This window comes from Ciona robusta, chromosome 1, assembly GCF_009617815.1.
Source record: "Ciona robusta chromosome 1, ASM961781v2".
NCBI classification, from domain to species: Eukaryota; Metazoa; Chordata; class Ascidiacea; order Phlebobranchia; family Cionidae; genus Ciona; species Ciona robusta.
In genome coordinates this window covers 9412643-9438146 of record NC_143235.1, presented here as the reverse complement: position 1 = coordinate 9438146, position 25504 = coordinate 9412643, and the positions used below count along the sequence as shown (strand labels likewise).

The 25504-nt window shown below is 35.1% G+C and overlaps 1 protein-coding gene across 6 annotated transcripts; it reads right to left on the bottom strand.

Moving 5' to 3' along the window:
- Positions 1-37: 37 nt before the first annotated feature.
- On the bottom strand, positions 38-24358 carry LOC149742874 (E3 ubiquitin-protein ligase TRIP12-like). Of its 6 annotated transcripts, none has more exons than XM_089894156.1 (48): positions 24101-24358; positions 23042-23254; positions 22524-22574; positions 21893-21975; positions 21725-21805; positions 20967-21060; positions 20836-20896; positions 20621-20707; positions 20079-20223; positions 19159-19257; positions 18450-18566; positions 17489-17624; positions 17122-17282; positions 16892-16978; positions 16630-16725; positions 16108-16274; positions 15399-15515; positions 14981-15247; positions 14675-14791; positions 14315-14432; positions 13843-13954; positions 13324-13479; positions 12886-13040; positions 12642-12763; positions 11964-12088; positions 11276-11408; positions 10607-10761; positions 10074-10190; positions 9587-9723; positions 9021-9249; positions 8631-8799; positions 7836-8336; positions 7486-7634; positions 7177-7282; positions 6832-7048; positions 6259-6359; positions 5746-5876; positions 5380-5489; positions 4989-5080; positions 4619-4769; positions 4022-4275; positions 3556-3763; positions 2978-3219; positions 2521-2682; positions 1947-2105; positions 1551-1664; positions 1120-1318; positions 38-852 (listed from the first exon to the last, which is right to left on the bottom strand). In XM_089894156.1, exons 2-48 carry the CDS (start codon positions 23182-23184, stop codon positions 656-658), a joined length of 6930 nt encoding a protein of 2309 aa, XP_089750282.1. In that variant the 5' UTR covers positions 23185-23254; positions 24101-24358; the 3' UTR covers positions 38-655. The 6 variants fall into 6 exon arrangements, with proteins under 6 accessions (XP_089750282.1, XP_089750283.1, XP_089750286.1 ...); XM_089894157.1 differs by having other exon boundaries at positions 23042-23212; XM_089894160.1 differs by lacking the exon at positions 16630-16725.
- Between the last annotated feature and the right edge of the window lie 1146 nt (positions 24359-25504).

The window sequence follows — 25504 nt, the reverse complement described above, 5'->3', positions numbered from 1 at the left end:
TGGTACAAGATTTCAATTGAAAGTAACACCGCACAAGAACAGCAGATTGCGTGTAATAAAGCTTTCGCACAAAACATGGTCAACAACCGACATAACGCTGTCCTACGAAGCAAAGAAAGGTCCACATGCTTTCTACATAATACAACGAGACTCTCAAAGGTACGTTTTAAGAACGAGAGACACGTGTGTACTGGTGCTGTGCAAGCCGACGGTAAAAGAGAAAAAGCTTTAAAGAGAATCAATGCCACTTCGGATTCAACTTTCCGACTCAAACATTGTTCAAGCGATACACTGGAAAATCTTGCACACGACGCATTGAAAAGTAGAATAAATATAGATTCACGACACTGGTATAGATACGCACCACGGATACAGGTTGCCTTGGTATACGAGTTCAGTTTGGGAAATCCCAGACGTGGTGTTTGCAGTACGGCATAGGGCGAGATCGTGGAATTGCAACAGCTAGTTTGTATTATGGTGATATGGTTTGGCGTCGTTGTGAGCGAACAGAACGAAGAACAATCAGGAACAGTCGTGAAAAGAAAGTGGGACAAGCGGTATGGTGAAGCAGCCGTGTTTGATGAACGTAGGAGGCAAAAACACACAAAAATTGAAAAAAATCACTTGGTGGATACGATAGCACTTGGGTGGGTGGTTATGAAAGCAAGAAGGATTTCTGGCCTTCTTGCGCCGCCTTTTGTAAGCGCTCTCGCATCACAGACTCGTTCGAATATTCAGGCAGCTTTAGGTAGTTCACACACGTCATCACCGACGGAAGATAGCTGTCCGACGTCATGTTCTCCTCGCAGGTTTTGCGCACGATGGTGAGAGGAGGGTGCAGAGAACGTAAACCTGTTAAGAATATTAAGACAATAATAAATTTGAACAACTATGGACGGATACACCTGTACTGAGTCGACACCGCATACAAAAATAAAAAGTTTTTTCTGAAACAAAATTAAATCAGCTGCCTATTTTAACGGCTATACAAAACAACAAAGAAACTTTAAATAAAAGTTCTAAGCGCGCAGAAGGTATGTCGAATATGAAACAGAACACCTGTGCCGTAAATACTGCCGTTGTCGCGCGAGGATAAATAAGTAACATTCATTCACTTACCCCCCACAGGCAAGTGTGGACTTCCGGTTACAAACTGTAAAAAGGCTCGTTGTTCAGCTGCGTCGTATTGTGACAACACACGAAACAAGGTTTTCACAGTTTCGCTGTCGTGGTTATAACCATGGTCGGTGCGACACGAGTCGGCGAGCTCCCTTTCACTCCAAGGCTGGTATCTTGCACCACAGAACAACTGGTCCAACTAAACGTGGCAAAATATGTTAAGTTTGGAATGTAAATTTTGTTACTCCTGCCACCAGACATAATGTAATAATCTTCCAGGTCTTATTTGGTATAAAAAAGCGGTGTATTTTATATTCCTGGTGAAGTGTTGCCGAATGGCAGACAAAACGTCGAAAACACGCCACTTTTTTAACAGATGAACCACTAATGAATTTATGTATATTATATGTATGAACGAATGTTGCATATACCTCCTCTGGAAAGAAATAGTCAATTGCTTGAAGTGGAAACACAGATTGGAATCCATCTCTCATTGCATCAAGTTGCTGACGAACCCCTTCACTCAGTGTCCAGTATGCGATCAACTGTAAAAAAAAATTTAAAATATTTAAAAATTATAAAAGTGCTTTAAAAATTATAAAAACATTTTTGGGCGCAACACACTGAAATATAGACTAATAAAGATAAATTAATTCTGAACTTTCGTAGTAGGCAGCCCAGTCAATTAAGTGGTAGTCTACTTTAATTATGACTGGAGATGGAAAAACTAAAAGGCATGAGATAGGTCATAGAACATTTTTTTACAAATAATGGCAAGTGGCCATTTTTTAAGTGCAGCTTGCAACTGTTATCTGCAGATTACTTACGTTGAGATATTTATCAAGATTATTGATTGAAAGAGAGGTTTTTGCTCCGGACTTCATCAGCTCAATGTTGGGGAAACCTGGGAGGAGGAAGTCAAGTCCGAGGTCCTCCAGTCTACATCCATCCATTGTCACAGCGTTTATTTTTTCTTCCATTTCATCCTGGAATAAAGCGAGATGAGTGTAATGAGCATATTATTGCTTTTATTCGAGTGGAATTAAGGTTTTAAAGTGGGGGTGGGCTGGAAGGCTCACAAATAAAATACAAAAAGTTTTTTTAAGACTTTTTAATTGTTTTTCTGTGGATTAAGTTACAATCTTTTTGGTAAGTTTTGACGAACGCTTAGATGGGACACTGCTGATGTGCTGATTAAATCATCAAATCAACAAACAATAATTTATTCACTCTACTAATGTGTAAATTTGGACATTTTTATATGAATGAATTTATTCACCCAAAATTTTTAGAATAAAGTCGGGTAATGGGCTATTCTTGGTCTAAATCCTAGGCCCCAAACTGTGCCATGCTGCAGGACCTCACCCATGTAGGATTGCCAAATTCATACAACAGACATACCGATTGCTGTTGTTCAATGGTCAGTCGTTGGTGTAGTAGACGTTTTAGTTTGTTGAATGTAAGAGACATTCCAGGGTCGACTTGCTCAAGGTCTAACCAGGTTATTGTGTGTTCTTGACTCAGGAACCATTTGTAACATATCATGCTGAGGGGAACATCAACCTGTACGGAAATTATAAGTTAAAATTTTATGTCAGTTATAGGAGGGTAAAAAAAAATTTTTAACCCAAAATTTGTGTCCTTTTTGCAAAAGTTGTTTATATTTATACATATTCTCTGTAGTTATGGTTGGCCATTATATTTAAGACTCTCCACAAAGACCGATTTCAAAAATGTTCTTGTGAACAACTTTTGTTATTAACTCTATTTCTTAAATATAACACTGGTTTAGAAGTTTACAAAACATAATTCATTAGCAGAACTTGAAAAACACAGCAAAAACACGAAGCTCACGCACCAGTCTCCCATCCATCACAGCTTTGGCGAAAAATCTTCCGAGGAATCTGAACTTGGAACAAGCTTTTGCGATCGGACCAAGTTTTGATGTCCGGCCGATTGGAAGAGGGTACAATCCAACAGGAGAGTGAACAAAACTCGTCTCCATAGCAACAGGAGAGTTGAACTGCTCCTCCTCCACGATCTCGGAAAGTTTTTTGAGCATTTTCTTTGCTGAGGTTTGTTCAATGTTGTGACTTTGATCTGGGGGTGGATAATATGATGTTGAGAATAAATGAAGTTTACTGTGTTGATAACTATTTACTATTTATTTAGTGAAAAGTTGAAATAAAATTAGGCAGTAAATTCCTATTTAATATATTTTCAAAAACTTAATGCGCTTAAAAAGTAATTTACTAAATAAAATAGTAAACAAATTACCATATATAAGTAAAATATTAGTTATAATATATTTTTAAAAAAGAGCTAAAATATATTTTTAAAAAGTGCTAAAATATACTTTTAAGAATTGCTAAAACAAATTTTAAGAAACATTAAAAAAATTGTTTATTATATATCTAGTTTTGAAAAATATCTTACCAACAGAGTTGCTGTTATCGTCAGACCTCCACAAACTGAGGTTGCTGCGTTGAAGTTCATGGCTGACAAGGGTGTAGAACTCGAGGGTGGGACCCAACCCTGTACCCACCTCACCCTCATATTGTACTTCAAGTAATGAACGAGTGTGACCGTGGTCTGCCATTAATTTCTCCGCTTGCTGGAGTAGGTTTTCGCGCTTGACTGAACACTGGGGATTAAAAAGTTTTAAAATGTAGATTGTAGAAGTGTAGTTTATAAAATTATATTATGGTTCTTTTAAAACAACTATTAAAAAAGAATTACACAGTTGATTAAAAAATTGTTTTATATAGTTTAAAATACAGTGTTATTAAATAGCAGTATGGGTAAAAGGGTCTTGCAAGTTTTAATACAAATTTCAAGTAAAAACAAAAGCTTTTTAATACAAACATACGTTTAACTTAAAAACTGTTGTGATATTTCATACCTTTTTCTTCTCAATCTTTGGCATAAAACGGTTGTTTGAATCCTGACTAAGTGATCCTGTTCCTGCAGAGGAAGAAGCTGTGTTTACATCCGATAAGAGTCCGGAGTCAAGAAGATGTTGCATTGCTCGATCCCGATCAAAAGAGACGACCCGGAAGAGAAGTTGCCGGATGTCAAACGGGAGGACGAAGGGACAGGCGTGAGCAATCTCACTCAACCAGGAGGGAAGTTCACCCGTCATGATCATCAGAGGATCTGAAATGAAATTTTAAATTGTTGTTTAAAAAAGTGGAATTAAAAAGTTTAAAATTTTGTTTATGTGTCAAGAAGGGGTGTAGATGTACAAAACCTAAATTACAAAATTACTTCAACTTTGTGCATTTTAGCAAGACAAAAACAAAACATAAGGTTTAATACATAATGTTTAAAATTACTATTGACAAGAGCTTTTCAGGGGTTGTTCCTTAAATGGTTTAAACCACCCAGAATTTACAATTTTAAACATCCTGGAATGTTAAATACTTTGCTGGCTGATGAAACTTAATAGTATTAAAAATAAGATGCACTTGTTTAATAATCAAATAAACAAACTGTTCACCTTGCAATTGACGGCTACATTTAGCTGATAGTTTTGTGTTGACGAAGTCCGATATTGGGAGCAACGGTCGATCGGTTGATAGAATACTGGGTGTGTAGAGTGTGTGCCAATATCGTGTCAAGCCGAATATCACACGTGTCAAGCATAAGACCTGTTGAAAAAAAGGTATGTATTTGAAGCTGTACTGTATTATAGAAGCATGCAAACTTTTCGAGTCGATATGTTGACTAAAGGTATTGTACTATAGAAATATGCAAAATTTTTGACCTAATATATTTTTATAAAATTCGAAAGTTTTATTTTCTATTATTCCTTTTAATATAAAAAGTGAAACTACGAACTGAACTATTTAGCTTGTAGTAAAACTTACCTCTTTGCTTGGATCATTTGTCATGAAAGAATCGGGCAATTTGTTCTTAAGATAATGGTTCAATGGTCGTTTAGTTACTGGGATGTTTCCATCTGTGGAAGTGAAAATATAAAGTGTTGTTTATTGGGGTGGGTGGGGTAGTACATGGGGTATTTATGTGAGGTCCGAGATAAAGCATTGGACTGGTTTTCAGGTTTTATAGGAAAGTTATAAACAGTTATTCCTTGTTAATTGTTGTATAACGGAAATAATGTAATTTGAAAGTAAAGTAGTTTATAAAAAAAACTAATCTTACTACTAAGTAGCAAACACAAATTTTAAATATTTTTTCGTTGCAATATTTTTTCCTTTGGAATAATGATTACTTGTAAGTTTTATAATGCAAACTTACTAAGCCAGAGTGGGTCGTTTTTCTTCGAAAGTTTGGGGGAGATTTTTTGTGATGGTCTCTTCCCACTGGAGGTTGATAGACTTACTTCATTGTCAGGAACCAACTTATATCTGGGGGAAAACAGATTTTGTTAGTGGATATATATAATAGTACTTTGGCAAATAAAATTGGTCAACTCATTAGTGACTACTAAGTTGAAGCTGCCTTTCTAAAAACACATAAAAAATAGTAGCAGATTGATCTTAAACCTGGATCTCTGTGTTTAACAGATAAGTTTAACCAATATGCTAGTTACATACATTTTAAATAGAATAATGCCCAACTGTTTACTTATTACACCACATTACACACAATTGAATGACTTACCTAATCACATGTGTTGTCTTCCATATACCAGTGCTTGCAATAGTAATATGTTCATCATCTGTGTCTCTCTCATCCGAAGACATCATCTGGGAGGTTGATCTACAATGTTCCTCATTAAACTGCTTCACTGCCTAAGGAGGAAAAAGGAAAATTTAGATTTATAAAAAATGCTGCATTTTATGCTTAAAATGAACAGAAGCATTTGCTTGAGGATAAAAAAGAAAATAAATTGAACTTTTTTTGGTTAAAATAATTATAATGTTAGGCTACATATTGCACAATTAATTAGTTCATCAACAAACAATTATTTTAAAAATATAATTTGCTTCTATTTTTACTGGGCATCAGGGCATAATGTCCTTGTCAAGAACTGTAACTTTGTCAAAAAATGGTGTAGATTTTATTACAAAATTTTGCTCCATTACAAACACTTGCCAAGTGCTGCACATCTTATATTTGTGCCAGAAAAATAGACCAGTTCACTAAAATATTAAAAATATATGTTAAAGATACCTGGTATACAGTCATGTTGTAGGGAAGTTTATAATTGCCAACATAAAGTTCAAGGCGATGTTTCTTAGCGTTAGAAGTGGATTCTGTTTTTGTGGCTGAAGCTGGTAGTTTATGCAGTAAGTTAGTTTTTTATTCAATACTTCAATAAGTTATTAGATAGTAACTTCTGTTGACATGTTTTTATATGTGTGTGTTAATGGGAATAAGTGAGGCAATTTGGAGATAAACATGCTAATTAATGGCTAAGCCGGTTAAATGTTGATTCATAACTGTCTATGTCAAGTTTGTTAACTGTAAAGAACCTTTGCATACACAATTGTAGGTAAGGGATTTATACAGTGTTTAGGTTTTGTAATGTTTGACCAACCATTGATGACTTATTCAGGTAACCTTCATTAAGGTAATACATCTTAAGCATCCTAATGAAGAATACCTAAATATGAGGTTATTTCATTGGTTAGGAAATTAATTATTTGCTAGCAAGAGAGCCATCAAACTGAATCTAAAAATTTAGTTATTAGACCTAAATTAGTGGTCTAGAAAACTTTAAATAATAGTCTGGGAAAAAGTAACCTGTTGATAACGTTGGCTGATCATCTTCCTCGTCATCATCGTCATCATCCTCATCATTATCAACCTCAATCTCATCCTCAGATTCATCATCTCCCATCAACATCAGGACATCCTGTCTTGCAGCTTGCTCCCATGCAGCATCAGACGAGGATGCCACTCCGTATCCACGAGCGATCAGGTATCTCTCTATTGCTTGCACCAAAGCAAGAGGATCAACCTTTAAGAAAACTCAAGCTTATTTCAAATGCATAACAATACAATTTAAATGCATTTATTCTAGTGTGTCAAGCTTGGATCCAGCAAAAATATCTGTTCCCGACATTCATAAAATTAAAAGCAACTTACCCGCACTGGGCCACCATGCCATTGCTTAGACATGCTACAATCTGGATGACGCTGCAATTGACATTTCAACTGATGTCTTGCAAAGAAACTAAGAGCTTGAGATCCCCTGCATGAATGTTAAAGGTGGTTATTAACGTAAAAACTTACATGATATAAACCAAGTTAATATATAAATATATAAACACATGTCAAACATTACTCTTTCCTGTGCAAAAAACCTTTGGTATAATATCTTGTTTAACTGGTGTTTCAAGCAGGAAAAGGGTTGCCTTGTAACTTTTACACAATTAATTAAGTTTTTTTACATACCGTCCTGGTGCACTGGGTAGGTCATGTGATTTAACTTGAAATTGTTCCATCTGGCTGACACAGAGAGTCAACTTCTGCACAAAGTTACGAAGAGGTTCCACATTGTTAAACTCTGACAGTGATATTGCTTCTTCACAGAAATCTGTGGTCTGTGGTGAAAAGCAAAGTTAGAATATGTAATGTGGTATGCAGAAATCGTGCTGACTGATTGAACAAAAATTCAAAAGCTGTGCCCTATGGTCTTATCCGTGTTTAAATGGTCTCATATGTGTATAAAACTTTCACTCATTTATTAATAAATAAAATAATTGTTTTTGTAGGCTGCAAAAGATTAAGAACCAATAACATACTGGGAGGCCTGTGAACACATTTAGAAAATTGCGGAGTCTGTCATCCCTGTCGAGCGACGTTAAAAATAGAGGTTGTGAGGCATCAGCCGGATTGTCATCTGACTTCGACGGGATGTCGGCTTCAAACGCATCATCGCGAATTTTCTTCTCAGTTTGTCCGAGTTTCATTTCTTCACTAGGAGCAGATTTTGGTCGATCGCCTTCAAAGTGGATGGAGGTTTCTTCGAAGTTGAGTGACTGGGTGGTCGCGCTCGATTCTGTTTTGCTTCGTCTTCTTGTTGTCATCGGAGGAGTTGGGATGCAGAGGGATCGACGTTTGGAAGAGTTACGGATCATCTCGCAAAGTTCTTCCTCATCGTTGTTGTTTAACTTGGATTCCTTGGTTAAAAATTGTAGAACCGAGGTCACGATTCCACTGTGTTGCAACTCAAATGATGACACGTCAGATGTGCTTGTTATGTCACATAGAGCTTTGAGGTTTCTGCACGCCACACTCATTTCCTGAGGAAAAGAGGAAAAGTTTTAAAAATCTCTTCCCACTGGAGGTTGATAGACTTTGTACTTCATTGAAAGTTTTAAAAATGGTAAAATACTAATGTTAGTATAAGTGCAAATATACACACATTCCATGCCCAATTTATAGATTGATAGCACAACCTAAATTAGTATTTTTTGGAAAAAAAATTATGTCAAAGATTTATAAACTCTTTTTACTTGAAAAATTACTCGGAATTTTACAACCAAAGTCAATGAATAACATTGAGTAAAACGGTCCACAGCAAACCCTCCACTCACCACACATGTAGATAAAGCTTGTGCAATACTGGTTAGATGGTGAAGCAACGAGCGTTGATCCACTGAAGAAGATTTATCATCGTTTGGTGAATCAGTTGTCATGCCAACGGAGAAATATTGCTCCAAGAATAACTTTGCCTGTTCACGAACCCACACCTTCACTTTCTCTCTGGATTTAAAAACGAAAATTTCATTAGCACGCTATTTTTTTTGGTAATAATTAGGTGCATACTTAACTAAAGAAAACCAGTAATATCACGCATGAAAGTTAAAGACCCTCACTCAAAAATAGCATCGTTTTAAACAGAAAAATTGGTGTTGTTTGATTTAGCTTGGCAGGCTATATTTTCTTACTACAAAATTAATTTCCTACAAGAAAATTGCGCTAACCTGCTTGTATCCTTGACACTGGTCATCTTCTTAAGTATAGGAAGTGCTAAGCCTTCCCGCGACATACGACCACTACCAGTAGATGAGTGAGATGTAACCGAACCAATTGAATGGGGGGATCCAAGTACGGAGGGTTGACCCACACTTGACGAGGTGGATGAACGGCCCCATCGAGTGGGGTTTAAATTGTAGAAGAACGAGGTCGCAGATGACCGACCGCTTGCGCCACCTTGAGGAAATATTTAAGTTGAATTTTTAGAATATTTTTCTCTATTTTTTGGGGTTGTGTTTTTCAACTTCACTTTAAACCACACAGCTTACAATGAAAGAAAACTGGTTCTATTGTACACATATACACATTTGTTAACCTGTATTTGTATTACATAACCATGAACTGAACAAATGGTTTTTACCTTAAATGACTACCAAGACAATTTAAATCAAAATATATACATATTTAGAGTCCTTTGAATAAATTAAGGGGTGATAAGCCAACTCTGGCTTAAATTGTAGATCCCATTGCATGTTATAGCACACATCCTAATCCAGTAACAGTTCGGACTTACTTGACTTTGATTTTGGGCCAGTTGGTGTATCCGTGGTACCATCATATGTTGACATGGCAGCCGCAAATGCCTTAGCTTTGGTAAGTGGTGGAGATATCACACGATCTGTTGTAGGTGATGATGCACTTGATCTACCACTGCAGGAGTTGAATGAGGGGTTAAGAGACAAGGTCAAACATGGTCACTCACTTAAAACGAATTGAGCAATGACTTTCTTAGGACCGGGTCGGAACAATATACATTGGGTCGTAAAACCAACATAGGAATATATACCCATCAGAGCAAATTTCTAAGTTATAGTAACAAATATAAAAGTAAATTCCATTTGAAAGTTGCGTTTCTTTTCATATGATTGATCATGTTATAAGGGTGTTAATGGTAAGCAGATCAAGTAAGAAAGTTTGGCAGTTTAATATTACACATACTGTTAGAATATCATTCATAAAGGAACATACTAGAACACAAACTATTATATTGGGTGAATTACCGTGTCCTGTGTGCTCCACCTGAGTCCTCAGGAGTGGATGCGAGTGAAGATGCGGACATCCTCTTCCCTGCACTGCGACGTGGAGGATATTTTCGACGCAGCATGTCAGATAAACGTCTGTTTATATCAAACAAAATAAAATACACAACAAAACATTTTAAATGGCAGTATTGATATGACAACAATTACAAATAGTAGGATCACAACAAAGGAGCTTTCATCTATTTAAGTTGTTGCGATGCTAGAAGCACACTGTGTTTAAACATTTATTTATTTTTCAAAAGCAATTTTTTTCCTATAAAAATATTGATATAAATTTTCCTAACTTTAGATTTTAATAAACAGATTTCTGTTTCTAAAGTTTGTAAAATTGCCATAAACCTAATAAAAACATAACTACTCCAATACATACAACATATGACGCAACCATTTAAACAACATTTCCACTTACCTAAATCTGCTGAGGCAATGAAAGCAAAAAACAAATTCAACTCGTAAATCAGAACTCTGATAATTTGAAACAGAAAACTCACCCAGGCAACGGGTCTGAGGGAGATGGGTCAGTACTGCTGGGGCCACCTTCGAATACAGGGGTGGACGTGTTTGAGCTGGTGGTGCCGGGGGCTTCAGGGGGTGACGGTTGGTTGGTTCCAACAACTTTGTGTGCTGGGTTTAATAACTGTTCAACCTGTGTGATAGAAACAATTAATTGGGTGTATTGGAATATTACACAAGCGTGGTAGGAAGTGTAAAAATCTGCTAATGTAGGTGAACAGTTTGCAGACCTAGATTTGTTGTCACGAATGCAGGCACAAATATTAGCTGGGTAATATTAGTATTTTCAATGCACTATGTCCTAACATACACATAAGAAACTGGTTGGTAATGCAATCATTGCGTTTTTAAGTAGTTTTAAGTAGTAATGCCTTTAAACTAGGCAATTCATTTGTAATATATAAATTGGGTTATGCCAATAGTCAATACAATAATTTTAAATTGTATCTCATGCATCTGGCAGTTTATTAAAAGACTTCATCTGGCAGTTTATTAAAAGAATGGTTGTAGTTTGTCTACTGCATTTTATAGACTAAGTTGGTAAACCACTTAACTTTCACTGCAAAGTTAACATTAGTGGAATGAACCTTCTTAATGGTAGTACCACTTAAGTATATAAACTAATTTTGTAACTTCGTATGGCTTACCTGGTGTGTTACGCCTTGCCTTGTAAAATAAACTTCAAACACATCAGGAAGTTTGTTCATAAGTATCATGGCCATCTGTAATGCTCCAACTACAACCTTGAGATCATTGCTTGATAACATGGAGGCAATATGGCTGGGAATATGAGGTTGGATTATTAATAAAGCGTTGTGTGCTTTTTAAAGGCTAGGTAATTACATCGTATTTATACAAAGCTGACATTTTTACTAAGTTTGTTAGCTTGTACATCATACTTTTTTTAAGTAGCAACTATCAATAAATACAACTATAGTAATGAACGCTGTTAATACATTGCCATATCATTAGTGCATGGCAAATTCAGCAAGCTCGGTATAACATTTGGTCAAAATGGTTGATATCTGTGACTTCACATATGCTCTAAATGGAAAACCTTATTATTGGGGTGTCTTGAGTGTATATGGTTGAACAGACAAGGTGTTTTAATAAACACAAATATGGAGAGTATTGTAATATTAATCCACAATTTTGGCACATCTTTTAATCGTATTTTAACATAAATTTGGTTTCTAATGTATTTTTGGCTTTAAATACGGCATAGCACTGTGTAACGATTAAAACTAATTCACAGAAAGCCTTTTGATCACCAACACAAGCGCAGACAATTGTATAAAGTGATGTAAGAAATATAAAAACGCAAATTGTTATTACCTCGAAACTGAGAGATTTCTGAGAACATCTCGCAGAAGCTCAGGTTCTGCATAATACACCATACGCTGAACAGCTCGTAAACATTTATGGCGCACAGCAGGTGAACCCGCAGAAGTACCATACACCTGCGTATGTAAACAACTTTAACAATTTGTTGCTTTTTTTCATAGAGCTAGGGAGAACATGGTGGTACATAATATGGAGTGTGGAGTTCAAGTGGAATTATCAATTCTGATTTACATTCTTGTGAACAAACGTTTAATTTAAGTAAATCTGTTACTCTAACAAATGAATAAAATATCTAATCTACATGAATGAATGAATGTAACTTACTTTATTCTCGCGTGGCTAGAAAATTTTATTTTTTTTTATTTATTTTTTCATTTTTTTATGTATTGCTGATAATTTGGACAACCCTATAGTGGATCAATTGTCATTAAGTGTCTTGCCCAAGGACACATTCGCCCACAATGGTAGCAAAGTCGTGCCTTGAACTAATTACCTCTGGGTTAAAGGCGGGTGCGCTTACCACTATGCCACGGCGCGAGACATTGTTAAAGTCCTACAGAACATCATGCTAGGGCTATTGCGGTATGTGTCAAAGTTGGCCCATTACCATAACACCCAGAATAAAAGTACATGCCTTCAGTTTTGATTGGTGGTTACAAATAAACGTACCTCATACAGCAGAGTGAACAACGATCGTACGAACTGCGAGATCACCACGCTATCTTCCTTAACAAGAGACACTCGAGCATCTGTTAGACTGCTATCAGACTCAGTCTTCACCAGCAATTTATCTGCACATAAAGTTTAAGAAAAAACTGTTAAAAACAAAATAATTTCATAATTCTGGTGAAGTCATGTATGTAGCACAACAGGGGAAAGTAGAATTATTTAAAGATTACACATTTCGACTTACTGTTGTCTTTCTTTTCTGGCTGTCTCCTTATCGCCCTCGCGTGACCAGTATCCTCGTTAACTTGCTGCATCACGTTGAAGTCGAGAACATAGACACGACCTTGTACAAGGAGGTTGGCCTCTGGATCACCGTTGCGATGAGAATCCTCAATCATTCTAAACAAAAAGTTTTAGAACATGAATAATTACTTTATGTTACAGATTAATATGAACAGAATTTGCTACTGAAGAAAATTATCTCGGGGAATTCTTAAACTTTTTTATTAATCATACCTTTTAATTTAGACATTTGCTGTAGGTTCAGCTAGGTTTAAATAAATATAAAAAGTGTTTATGACATGTACAGATCATACATAAAGACTACTGACTGCAATCTCTAAACATAAAACACTCTTTAGTTTATATATCTTAAAAAAACAAAACTTGTCAATGTCAGCACCTGTTGTCATGCCTGGAGTAAGATTTCCACACCCCTTCATCAGTTCTCCACTGCCAGGTAGCTGTGGTTTCACCCCCAGAACCCCGTCCACTTTGTTTAAGTAATCGATCCACACTGAACATCGGGTCGTCACGAGGTAACCGTGGCATTAGTTCCCTAAAACAAAAATTTAATTAAAATCTTTTTAAAAAATATATCTTTTTGACAAGAATACTTTTTCTAAGAATATTTTAAATTGAATCCTAATTCATTGAATACAACATAAGGTCCTGTTAAGATAAACGGTCATTTTCTCATGTATTTAAGGGTCATTTATAGCGGAGAGTGCAACAATATCCATGGTAATAGGTCAACCTAGGCCAGGGTACCTTGCAACAAGACCTTAACCATACAGAGTAGAACAATACTTAACATGCCCATATACTACTGTAAGACATTTAACTTATTTTGGTCCAATATTTCCATATACCTCTACAGGGAAAATGTTACATTTTTTTCTATACAAATACTAAGGTTTACCCAATCAAAGAAGTAATTTCATAAAGTTCTTGCGGACTTCTAGGAACAAGTTCGATCTCATCCGAGTCTGATGCTGTTCCACACAGAAGGTATCGCAATGTTTCAGCAATATCTGTAAAAAAAAGAAACATCTAAAAATTGAGAAAGACACGCTCAGTCTTCATTAATCATTTTTTATTAATCATTTGGTGTATAATATGTGGTATTTTCATAAAATCCATCTATTCTAAAACTACAAGTAGCTAAGCAGTACAATAACAACAATATCTAAGTATGTTTAACTAGATATAGGTATACAAAGGTTTTGATGGCAACCCCAGGTATGCTGGATCAAGAATTAAAAATATACAACATGCATGTGTATATATTTGACCCCTACTATAACAGATATATTTCTTAAACAACATATTTGCAAATAAAACAAGTAAGAGTATTCTTTAAATCAATGTTACAAAAAATTATTTCAACTCACTGTTTCGCACGAGCTGCGCGGCGAGATTGGGGCACGAGGAGCACAGAAGGCACATGGTACGAATCACCATGACGAAGGTGTTACTGCCAATCAATGGCGGTGTAACTACAAGGATGTTCTGAGAAAGAAAGAGGGAATTGAGTTACATGACTAGTTTGTAGTAAAGATTTCATAAGCCTGACATGTTGATGTGATGTAATCATGCTTGGTTTCTGTGTTGTGTTGTCAAAATTTTAAAAAGAAATCGTGTGTAATGTTGATATAGTAATACAGCTGTGTACTGCATGGTATGTTAATCAGTAATAAAAATATTACTGAATTAAATAAACTCCTTGCTTTACATTTAGGTTTTGTTCTTACTTGAAAATTTTGCAGAAGTCCATTTTCTGCCACAACTTGTAGAATGGATGGTTCGTTATGATAATTGTCTACGAGACGCGCAAAGCATAGACATACACTCTCAACACATTTTTTGTCCTGCATTAAGATAACACAAACTGTTAAACTGGAAAGATTTATATTTTAAAGTGCGTCACATCTTTAAATAGTTAACTTTAACTAGCAAAAGTATTCGTCATCAGTATTTACACAGCAATATAGTGAGTAAATTTAAACAACAATAATGTAAAATGACTATAAAACATTACTACCACATTTATTACTCACATGATGGGTCAACTTCTGAACAAGCAACGGGATAGAGGTTCCATAATATTTGCTGAAGTCAGCACGTTGATCACTTGAGGATACAAAGCAGCAGTTAGCAGCAACAGTGAGTGCATTACGTTGAGCGGGGAGTGAAAAAAAATCAAGGTAGAGCAAACACGCTGAGAGACCGTTGGCTCGAAGAATGGAGGAACCGTGCTGACGTGAAAGCATTTCAAGTGCTGTGAGGGATTGCTCAGCTACATCCATGCACTGAATGCTTTGTAACTGGGGAAAAATACTTTGGTCAATGGTAATATAGAGAACTTTATAATACACTAAACATAAAATAAATAAAACAATTGTAAAAAAGCTTGGCTGTTAAACCTTGTAAGAAGCAACTGACACTGCATTGCAAAGACTTTTAGATAAGAATTACCTTTTCAAGAAACACGGGAACAGCATCGACCACAACGGCTGAGGATCGGGGTAAAGCTTCCATCATATAAGTCAACGCACGACACGCGTGGTTCATCATGTCAAAGTTGTGTTCCATCTATATAACACAAGGGTTTGTTTATTCTCAGCCTTTATGCTGGTCCTACTATGTGGATATCCTATAATTTAGGATGTTTTCACTTGATATAGTTCACTGAATAAACAGTGGATGTGAAATTTGTTGGGAATATTGTATCCAACTATTGCTATTTTTCAACACAACAATAAGTGGGAGTGACCACACTTAAGCAACACATGGAAAACTCAAATCTTCTGTGGTTTCCATGTTTGAAAATAAAGCAAACACTAATTTCTACTCTGAATAGTGAATACTATGTTTACTTAATAATATAAATAAGCTGTGCACATAAATGCACAGCTTATACCATTGACTGGAGGTTTTACACAAATGCAACAGTCTAAGCCTCTTAAAGGTAATGGCTACCACTAAGCATATTACTACATTTAAACTGATTAGAGTCCTAAGTAAACATTCATACAAAGTACTATTACCATAATACTACTATTGTTTTGAGATAAACATACTTAATAAAACATATTTAACTTGGATTAAGAAATTGTTTTATTATAAAAACTTGGTAAGTAGCACATTCAAGCTAAAACCAAGAAACGAAATATTTTCTCTTTACCCGTAGTAAAGTAATGAGAGCAGGTACCACCATCTTGATTGGAAATCCTGATAAAGTATCTTCATTTCCCATGACAAGGAGTTGGCACATTTCAATGGCGGATTGTAATTGACGCGACTCATCACCATTTGCTTGCATTCCTTGAAGCAACTGCTGTGCTTTGGAGTCTTTGAAAAATTAAGTTTGCAATTTAAATTTTTAAAAATGTTTTTTTAGAAGAAATATGGGTCATGTTTTTGAATAAATGAGCAAAATGTTGAGTTTAGCTGACACAACACACAGAACACACATACAGATATACTTGCATGCATGACCTTAAGGTTGTTTAACATTTGCATTTTGAAGGGAGGAGAATATTTATAAACCGAATGCATCACGAAAAGTTCATTTATAGTTCAATGTGCTCAATTTCGTGGGAATATTTACTTGGCGGCGGAAAGAAGAGACCAAAATGGCGACGGAAAGATTCTTCAGGAAAACGTCAACAGTGGCAAAACAAACATTTGTTTTCACAGCACTTACTTGTGCCGTTGTTAACAGATCTATGCAATATTTGTTGAACCCTGGGTCCTAGTGTGCCAAAAAAGTGAGAAGGAAGCCCCCTTGCTTCCAGTAAAGCTAGAATGAAATTTGTATTTTGTTACACGATAACTACAGCTCAAAGTGTTCACTCTGATACTTGTAACATACAAAATAAACACATTAAACCAGCAAAAGAAGCAGTGCTGCATGCTATTTATACACCACAGAGAATCGAACACTATACACAGGACACGCAACTCACCTTGTAGTCTGGACATGTCTGGTTCATCAAAATCTCCATCAGTATTTAACGCACCACCTGCTCCAGCAGCTGCAGATTCAGCCCCACCTAAGGTAAACATGACTGGCATAAATTGATAAATAACTAGCTAATTAGGCAATATTCATTATTACATACACCCATGCCAAAATATATATGTCAATGAACAGTGTAGGAAATTTAACCAGAGTGTTGTAGGTTTAAAAGCATACCTGATGCTCCTTGGTTATCAGATGCGCTGCTACCCACAGCACCTGATCCGGGTTGTGCTTCTTCTGGAGATTGATCCGCCTCCTGTGACATGACAGGAGGGGGAGGAGTGTCCTCCTGCTCTCGTGATGTCACACTTGACGTCTTACCCCGACCCCTGCGGCTGAAGAAATAAAAATTTTTAATGAGAATTACATATAATAATTTTAACACTTAATTTTTCAGGGTGCCAGGCCTGTTTTAAAAACTGTAAAAGCGATGGACAAAAAAGTCACAAAATTAATGATTTCCGTAACACAACATTGCTCGTAATCCTACATACAATTAAAATAACTAATCCTCGCCCTGTTTATCAGCAAATGCAATTACCTTGTGCTCGCACAAGACCCCGTTTTGCCGTTGTTTGTTGCAGTTTTTCTTGCGTAGAGTGGATGGTTTGGTGGGGACTGGTAACGTTTCCTATTCTTTGCTTTGCCCTCTTCGTCTCGTTTGTTTGTTGCTTTACCTGAAGCAAGATGAAAACTTGAATAATTTTTAAAGAACAAGGTTGATGTGTTGAGCTTCAAAATAAAACAAAATACAAATTCTAATTGAAAAAGAGCAATTTCTCATATATTATGGGCAGGCTTATTGTGCCACCAATATTTGTGGTGGAACATAAAACAAAGTAGGTTTCGGTAAGTTTCACCAAAAGCACTAGTATTTAATATATTACATGACATAAACTTTACGTACATCTTAAGTTAAACAATAAACAAGAATTTCCATGAAGTGCATCGCAATATGTGGGTAATATAAGTTCACACTAACATTGCCTAAAGCAATAAGAATGACTTGTCTGTCATAAAAACACTTGAACTACGCTTTTCCATTCAATTATCATTAAATACACAAATACATACATAGAATAACATACCACCTTAGTTTAGTTCATATACAAATGGTGAGACCAAAACAAATAAAATAGTTTTACAATGAAATGTTCACTTGACTGTAAAAGACATAAAAACCTAATAAGATGTTATTGCAGGTTCCATCCAAATGTTTGCCTGGAATTTGCAAATTCCTATAAAATGAGTCTGATATAAAAAGCAATAACACTATCTGAATAATGGTGCATGCATATAAAATCCACAGGTCAACATATTGATCCATGTCCAAGCCATACACACAAACACAAGGTGCGAAAGAAGTTAAGCTGCTTTTGAGTGGAAAAAACAAAAATGGCAAAAATGTATACTCGCAAACCATAACAGTTAACGTGAACTTTTGTTCAATAAATTTGCTAACTGGGGTAAGTCATTCATAGTCACATCATTCACTACATTACCTTTAGAGGTTTTTGTAGCCTTTGGTATTTTAGTCAAAGTAGATCTGGTTCTTACTCCACTTTCAGTAGGTTCCTGATTACTACGAGATGCTTTGGTTTCTTTGTTTACTTTTAATGCTAAAGGAAGAAAAAGAAAAGAGAAAAATAACTAAACAAGAACTGAAATATGCAAGCTGGTAAATGCTTATAAAACTGATAAATAATAATTCATCGAGCTTTTCAAAGGTTGACAGTATCTATATACATTGATGTTATATAATATCTAGTATTTTAAAGAATACTACACACATTAAAACAGTATATATAAGTCAAACCCTCACAACTAGCAAATCACATACTGCTGATTTAACATATTACTTCAAGCATACCATAAACAATGTGAGCTATAACATTGCTTTGCCTTTTGCCACAAGCCAAAAATCAATAGCTTTAATATGCTGTGAGCATTACAATTGTAGCTGCCAAACACATTGGATTTAAAATGTATGTTTCAAATATGCTATAGCCAAGCATAACGAGACATTCTAACATATTCATATGTTATTGCTTTTATGTATGGATCCAATGTAATAGAAAAACAATCTATATGAATATTAGTAAATAATGCTACTGTCCATTAGGTTACAGTACAGAAAGAAAAGGACGCTTGGGTCAACAAGAATGAGATAAACAGAGTTTAATTACTGTCAACAGAACACACTACACATACCAGTTTTGTCACTTGACACTGCAGAGTCAGACTTGCTGAATCTACCAAGGGTGAACCGACCGCCCGGTTTAGAGCTTGTTACTTTAGGTCTCGCACCACCTGACATAACAATGCAGTATTTACTAAGTCAGACACTTTCACATTTGCGGATAGTGAAACTCAGCATTTCTGTATGCAAAATGAAACAGCAATATGTTGCCAGAAATGCTGTCAGCAACTGCACTTGCAAAAGCAGAAAAATAGTGGCTGATAGTGCCAATTATGCTGACTTAGATTTGCTGAAATACCATGAAGCAGACACTGATTTAGCATTAGGCGTTTGTAAAAGCATAGCATGGTAGTAAGCCTTAATTATACTAAAGGCTGAAGAGAATTAAAACACTAGAATGTGGGTACAGTTCGAAAATAGACGAGAGGGCTTCAGGGGATCAATTTACAATTGACACCACATGACGCACATAAAAGGTAAAGCACGGTGTATAACAATACTTAGCTTGTTAGCTGCAAAGATTTTGTAAATATTGTTACGTATACAAATGTTATTGAGCATACAAATACAGTAAACAACATACAATATAAAGGGAGCTTATTTTAAAAAGAGGGACTAACATTATACCAAACCGACCTTGCAAACTTTTATTGTAAAACCAACCATCAATTAGAAAAAGTAGTTAGTCTGACCCAGTGCTGGAGCAAGCCATTTGACCAGTATTGCAAAAGTCAAATTCTTATTGTATGCTTACAAAAAATAGCCTAAAATAGGGTTTAGAAAAATTATGTTGCGAAACTCAAGATAATTAATTTATGCTTAAAATATGAGCGCCAGGAAAAAAGTTAGGAGGCACTGGAATAACCTAAATTGTCAAATAATAGCTTTGCAAACACCTTTTGTATTAAGACTTTTAATTTTAGCCATTTACCTTTTCCTTCTTGGGATTTTCCCTCACAGGATGTGGTGGGATCAGCAGAAGATTTATCCTTCGTTTTATTTGAAGCTGACTTCGTCTGTCTGGAAGCCAGCTTCGTTGGGGGAAGGGAAGTAGTAGATGAACTACTACCAAGCTCCTGTATTTTGAGTTTGTTTAATATCTAACATAATTAGTACAACTACTAAGTTCACCATGGCATTTTAGTGAAACGTTAAAGTCTGTGTTATGCCAATAAGTTGGGTAATAGTAAAGATTGGTTCCATTTGACACACACTATTGCCATTTACAAAGCATGTATGTTAAGTGTTATTTCATTAGGTGATTCCAACGAGTCGTTTTTAATGTAGCCATCAGTTTGATACAATACAATATTAGTTACTGAAACTAAGTTACTTAGTAATCTATTTGCTTACACAAACATTAAAACTTTTTCTATAAACTTTCTCTATTGCATAGACATAGTGTAAACACTGTTGGTAGTGATCTGAAATAAACATGTATAAATGCCCCTAAACATTTTAACATCTATTTACCTCTTGAAATGAAATATCCTCCTCCGAATCTGAGGAAGCAGCTGGTGGTATGAACGGGTACCACAACTTGCTTGCAACTTCTTTTGACTGAAACAAAAAAATGCTAAATAACATATTGAGAAACATAATATTTTATGAAATAGAGACCAAACAAAAATTAATGTTACAGAAAAAGAAAAAAAAATACTTAATAAACTTAATTAAAATAAACCTACTTTTTGCTTTACAGGCTTTCCACTTTTCTTTGTAGCCTTCTTTGCTTGTGCTTGTTCTAAACTGAATATAGATGTTTCTGTTACCATACGTACTTACAATGAAAATATGCAAGGTACTTGTTTCTTCTTACCTTTTACTTGTCTTTACTGGGAGGTCAGGTTGTTCTGAACGAAGCCTTTTCGCAGGAATGCCTGAATCCAATGCTTGTGCTTTGTGCAATTCAGCTGGTAAAACAAAATTGGTAGTAAAAGTCATAGAAAAACGGGCCTGGAAAGTGAATCTTTTTCAATTTATTTATACAACAAGACAGAACACAGGAGTCAAGCAGGCTTAATACACAAAAGTAATTGAAAAGGCAAGATCACAAATCTTCAACATGATTACTTGGTAACTTTTGGTACACAGGTAGAAAAAATTGAGATAACTGATAACAACTTAAACGTTATCATAAAAGCATGCTTATATTGGTGTAATTATACATATAACATGCAACAAACTTTAAAGGTGAAAATAAATTTGATAGTCACAGAAATCCAGCATTATTTTCCAAAATACTGAAATTTGCTTTAAATGTAATAAAATCAAAACAATTTCAGAACAGCAGACCATTGTTTTCCAATTCTTAGTTAAATGTTAGGCTATGATGTTTAAGCGCGTTTAACTATCCATGCTTGTTAAACATGTGTAATTGTTAGACTATACGCATTTACACGACATCTAAGAAGTGTCAAGTGTCTTTCTGACGTCTAAGAAATGATCTTTAAAACCAGTGACGTCTAAGAATAATTGTGACGTGTGAATAAAGCCACATCTTTGAATGAGCTGGTTTGTTTACGAGGAAAAATAAAACAGGCCAATGTTATTCAAATATTCAAATTGTTCCCTTACATTTTTTGTTTTGAATATCTCCGGTTTTCAGTTTTTGTTCTCGTAAAATACTTGTCCGAGTCTGTCGTACAGCAACAGATGCTACAAATTAAAAAAGCAAGCTTTGCTACTAATCATGCGATCACATGCACAAGCAACTGTTACTTCGTATTCACATCCAATACTTACTACGTGTGACTGGCTCAGACACGGTGCGTTTGACAGACACCCCAAGTTCCTTAAAGGGGATTTTCCTCTTTGAAGTGGGAGACCTGGAGTGTAAAATTACTTTTAATATATCTGGAGACATGAGGCTTTCGTGAGATAATTGAGATGCATGAATTAATAACTGATATTTAATATACTTAGCTGGCATGCATGAATACAAGTGTTAGTGAAATAATAATTTTAAATTTGTGTTTGTTTAAAAATCACGTGTTTTGCAGGAACAAATAAAGATTTAATTCACGTGAGAACAATGTTGAAATTGAGGGAAAATCAAATGTGCCACAGGGCTTTCTTTTTATAATAAATAAAAGCCTTTTCAGAATGTAATATTCAACTTTTAAATAGTGTTAAAACCACATACATATTAATCCTTATTGTACAGTAGATGATAAAATTATGCCCGGCCTAAAAGCTGTCTTAGTTGTGGTAAGGTCGGTTTGCCGTGAATTTTAGATTTTAATCTATAACATTCCTTATATTTAAGTCAAGGTTTTTTAAAAGAATGTCGTCACATCTCTGCACTTATATAACTTATTTAAAAGCAAAGAAAAAATTTTAAACTGTAAAACTATATGAAATAAGCTATAACTACCTGTAATGTTCAGTTTGCCTGGTTGGTCTTGGCCGAAGCCGTACAGTGTATCTGTAAAGTCACAGTTGTTTATTATTTCGAAGAAGCATTAACTGGTTTACTATTCATTATAGTTAATTCACTGAGCAACAAACAGTTTCTGTTTAAGTAACAATATAAAGAAAATAATGTATTACTAGTATCTGTATAACAATGTTATGACTAATAAGGAAACAGATCATAACTTATTAATAAAGCCTACTGTCTAAAAACTTTTATAATTAGAAACTGTATCTTGAATAATATAGGCCCATATATTATATTGTAACCATTAGTGTTTATTATTATTCACCCATACATGCCAATGTTAATCAGTAGTTACTAGTTATATGACATAATTTGCCACTAAATATAAATTGAAGGTCTATAACCATATATGGTGTTTGAAGTCTCAATAACATCTTGTATCTAGACGTTCAAGTAACTGACACACTAAGCACATATATATCAAATATTGTTTCAGTAAACATAATGATTACCCTGAACTTGAAACTTCCTGTTGATCTTTGTCTTCTTCGGTGTTGAGAGAAAGTGGAATATGGTTGTTGTTGGTTTCTTGGCTTGCAGTTTTGGTTTTACGAAGTCCCTGCCCCCCAGCAGCAGAGTCACAACGACTTAACATGTGAATGGGCCTTTGTAGATCTCATTCCCTTACATAAAATGTTTCCCTTAAACTAACTCTATGCTACACACTATAAAGTAGAAATAGATTAAGCTTTGTATGTCTGAGTGAACACACACAACTATACAAGTGACATATGCTGTCTATGTTACATATCTTTGTTTTTGTCTTGAAACCAAGGACTTATAATATTAGGTAGACTATAAATACTTGGTGAAAACAAGGTGTTTGTGAATAAACAATTAAATGCATACATAGTTAATAGTGTAAAGGGCCAACAGGCTATAGCAAAAATAAAAACATTTAAAAACATTATTAACTTCATATTGGTGAAAAATGTTTAAATACAAATTGGTAATTCTGGTATTTAACACAGTGTGATTATTATAATAAAACTTTGAATGGAAGTAAGGACAGTGATGAAAATATCGTTTAAACATCCACTAAATGAATCATAAAATAGAATTAGGCCAACTGGTGAACGGCTACATTGATTGTCTAATGTGTAACATGATGCAATAAGAACAAAGGAAGAAATAAATAGTTCATAAATGCTAACAAATGACAACTATGTGTGCTCAAAAATTTCTTAAGAATTACATAACCAATAATTAGACAAATAAGGTGGAGGGGGAAGATTCTTCACTAGCAACAACAAATATATACATGCATTAAACTAAAGTAAAACATGGTGCAGTAACAGCATATCGAAAAAATTATTATCGCAGAAAAAGTTACACACCATGGCAGTCACTTAAATTTTAAATATATGACAAAAATGTAAAATGTGTATCATCCACTGTACTATAATTAAAGTGAAACATACGTATTATATCGCCAAAAAAAACTCACTATTTTATTGAAAGCTTAAAAAAGAAGTATTGGACTGTAGAAAATGATATATAAGAACACGTACCTTCTGTATATTAGTTTCTGTTATTAGAGATGGCTTTCTTTGCAAAGCAGCAAGCGTGGATCGATGTTGGCACTTAACGTTGAAAGATGTCTATAAGCTTGCTATGGAAAACTGTGTGTGAGGAGTAGCCGAATTGCATCAACAATAACATATAACAAAAAAACAAAGTAACCGGAAGAGTTAAGTTCTGTACCAAACAACAACAACAACAACAAGCCACCAGCAAAACTATTGATATTTCTCAGCAGAGCGATATGAGAAAGGAATCAGCTGTTACCAGCCCTAGTCTCTAAGCAGCAGCTGGAACAAAGGCATGGTGATGGTGACGTAATCGATGTATGACGTAGTCAAATATCCAGTTTCAATAAAATTGAACTAATAAGAAATGACTTTCTGGTAAAATATTAGTGTTTTACAGTTGACTATACCAAATTTACTATTAGTCTTCCATGCAAATGTATTATTTTATTGTTTTTTGGGATGATTAAAAATGCTCTTAATAAGGACCATGCAATTTTGTTGCTGGTGTTGCAATCTAAAAAACGACAATAAACATAAGTTAAGGTGACTTTCCCTGTAAAGAACTAAGAATGCACTGAAAATCCGTGTACTGATAGTTCCCGCTAGATGTCTAACACGAGCTACCTCTATCTATTTTTACACAGAGCCATAGATTACGTTCCTACAGCGGTAAAAATTGAAACCGTTAGGTGGCGCACGCTGTCCGCAATAAATGGGCGTTATTGTTCATGAAATACCTAATTCGTGATACGTTTGAAATTTTATATCAAGCGATCTTTAACCTTAAACCAAGTGAAATGTTTTATAATATATTTATCAATAAACTAAATATATTACCCATTAACATTAAACACAAACAAAAAGGTAGGATTAATGTATGAGTAAATGTAACTAATTTATTCCTGTCGGAGCCGTTACAACACGTGTTTTCATTTTTAATCACCGTTTGCCCACTTATGAGTACAACCCGTATGCAACAACACGAGAGGAAACCCCGGGTTAAAGCAATTGCCGTTAAGTGCTTTGCCCGTGGATACACAGGCCCAAAGTAATAGCAGTATCGTTCCTTAAGGCCCTTTACTATAGAGGCAGGTGCACTAACCACCATGCCTAATATTATTCGAATCCCTTCTAACGCCTATAAAAGAGCTGATGGTAAAAACAGGCAAGGTGACAGACTATAGAACATGTTTCTGATGAAACCATATGTCGTTTTAACCGTCCATGCTATTGCGCAATGATTGGGAAATTTATTCCAAGGCAATAAATATGGTGGATTTTGGTGATGACGTCAATAGTTAGTCATTAAAACGAATGATCTTTTTTGACCCGAAAGAAACTAAAGTAGATTTTTAGCACTAGAGTTATTAGTTGCGGCACCAC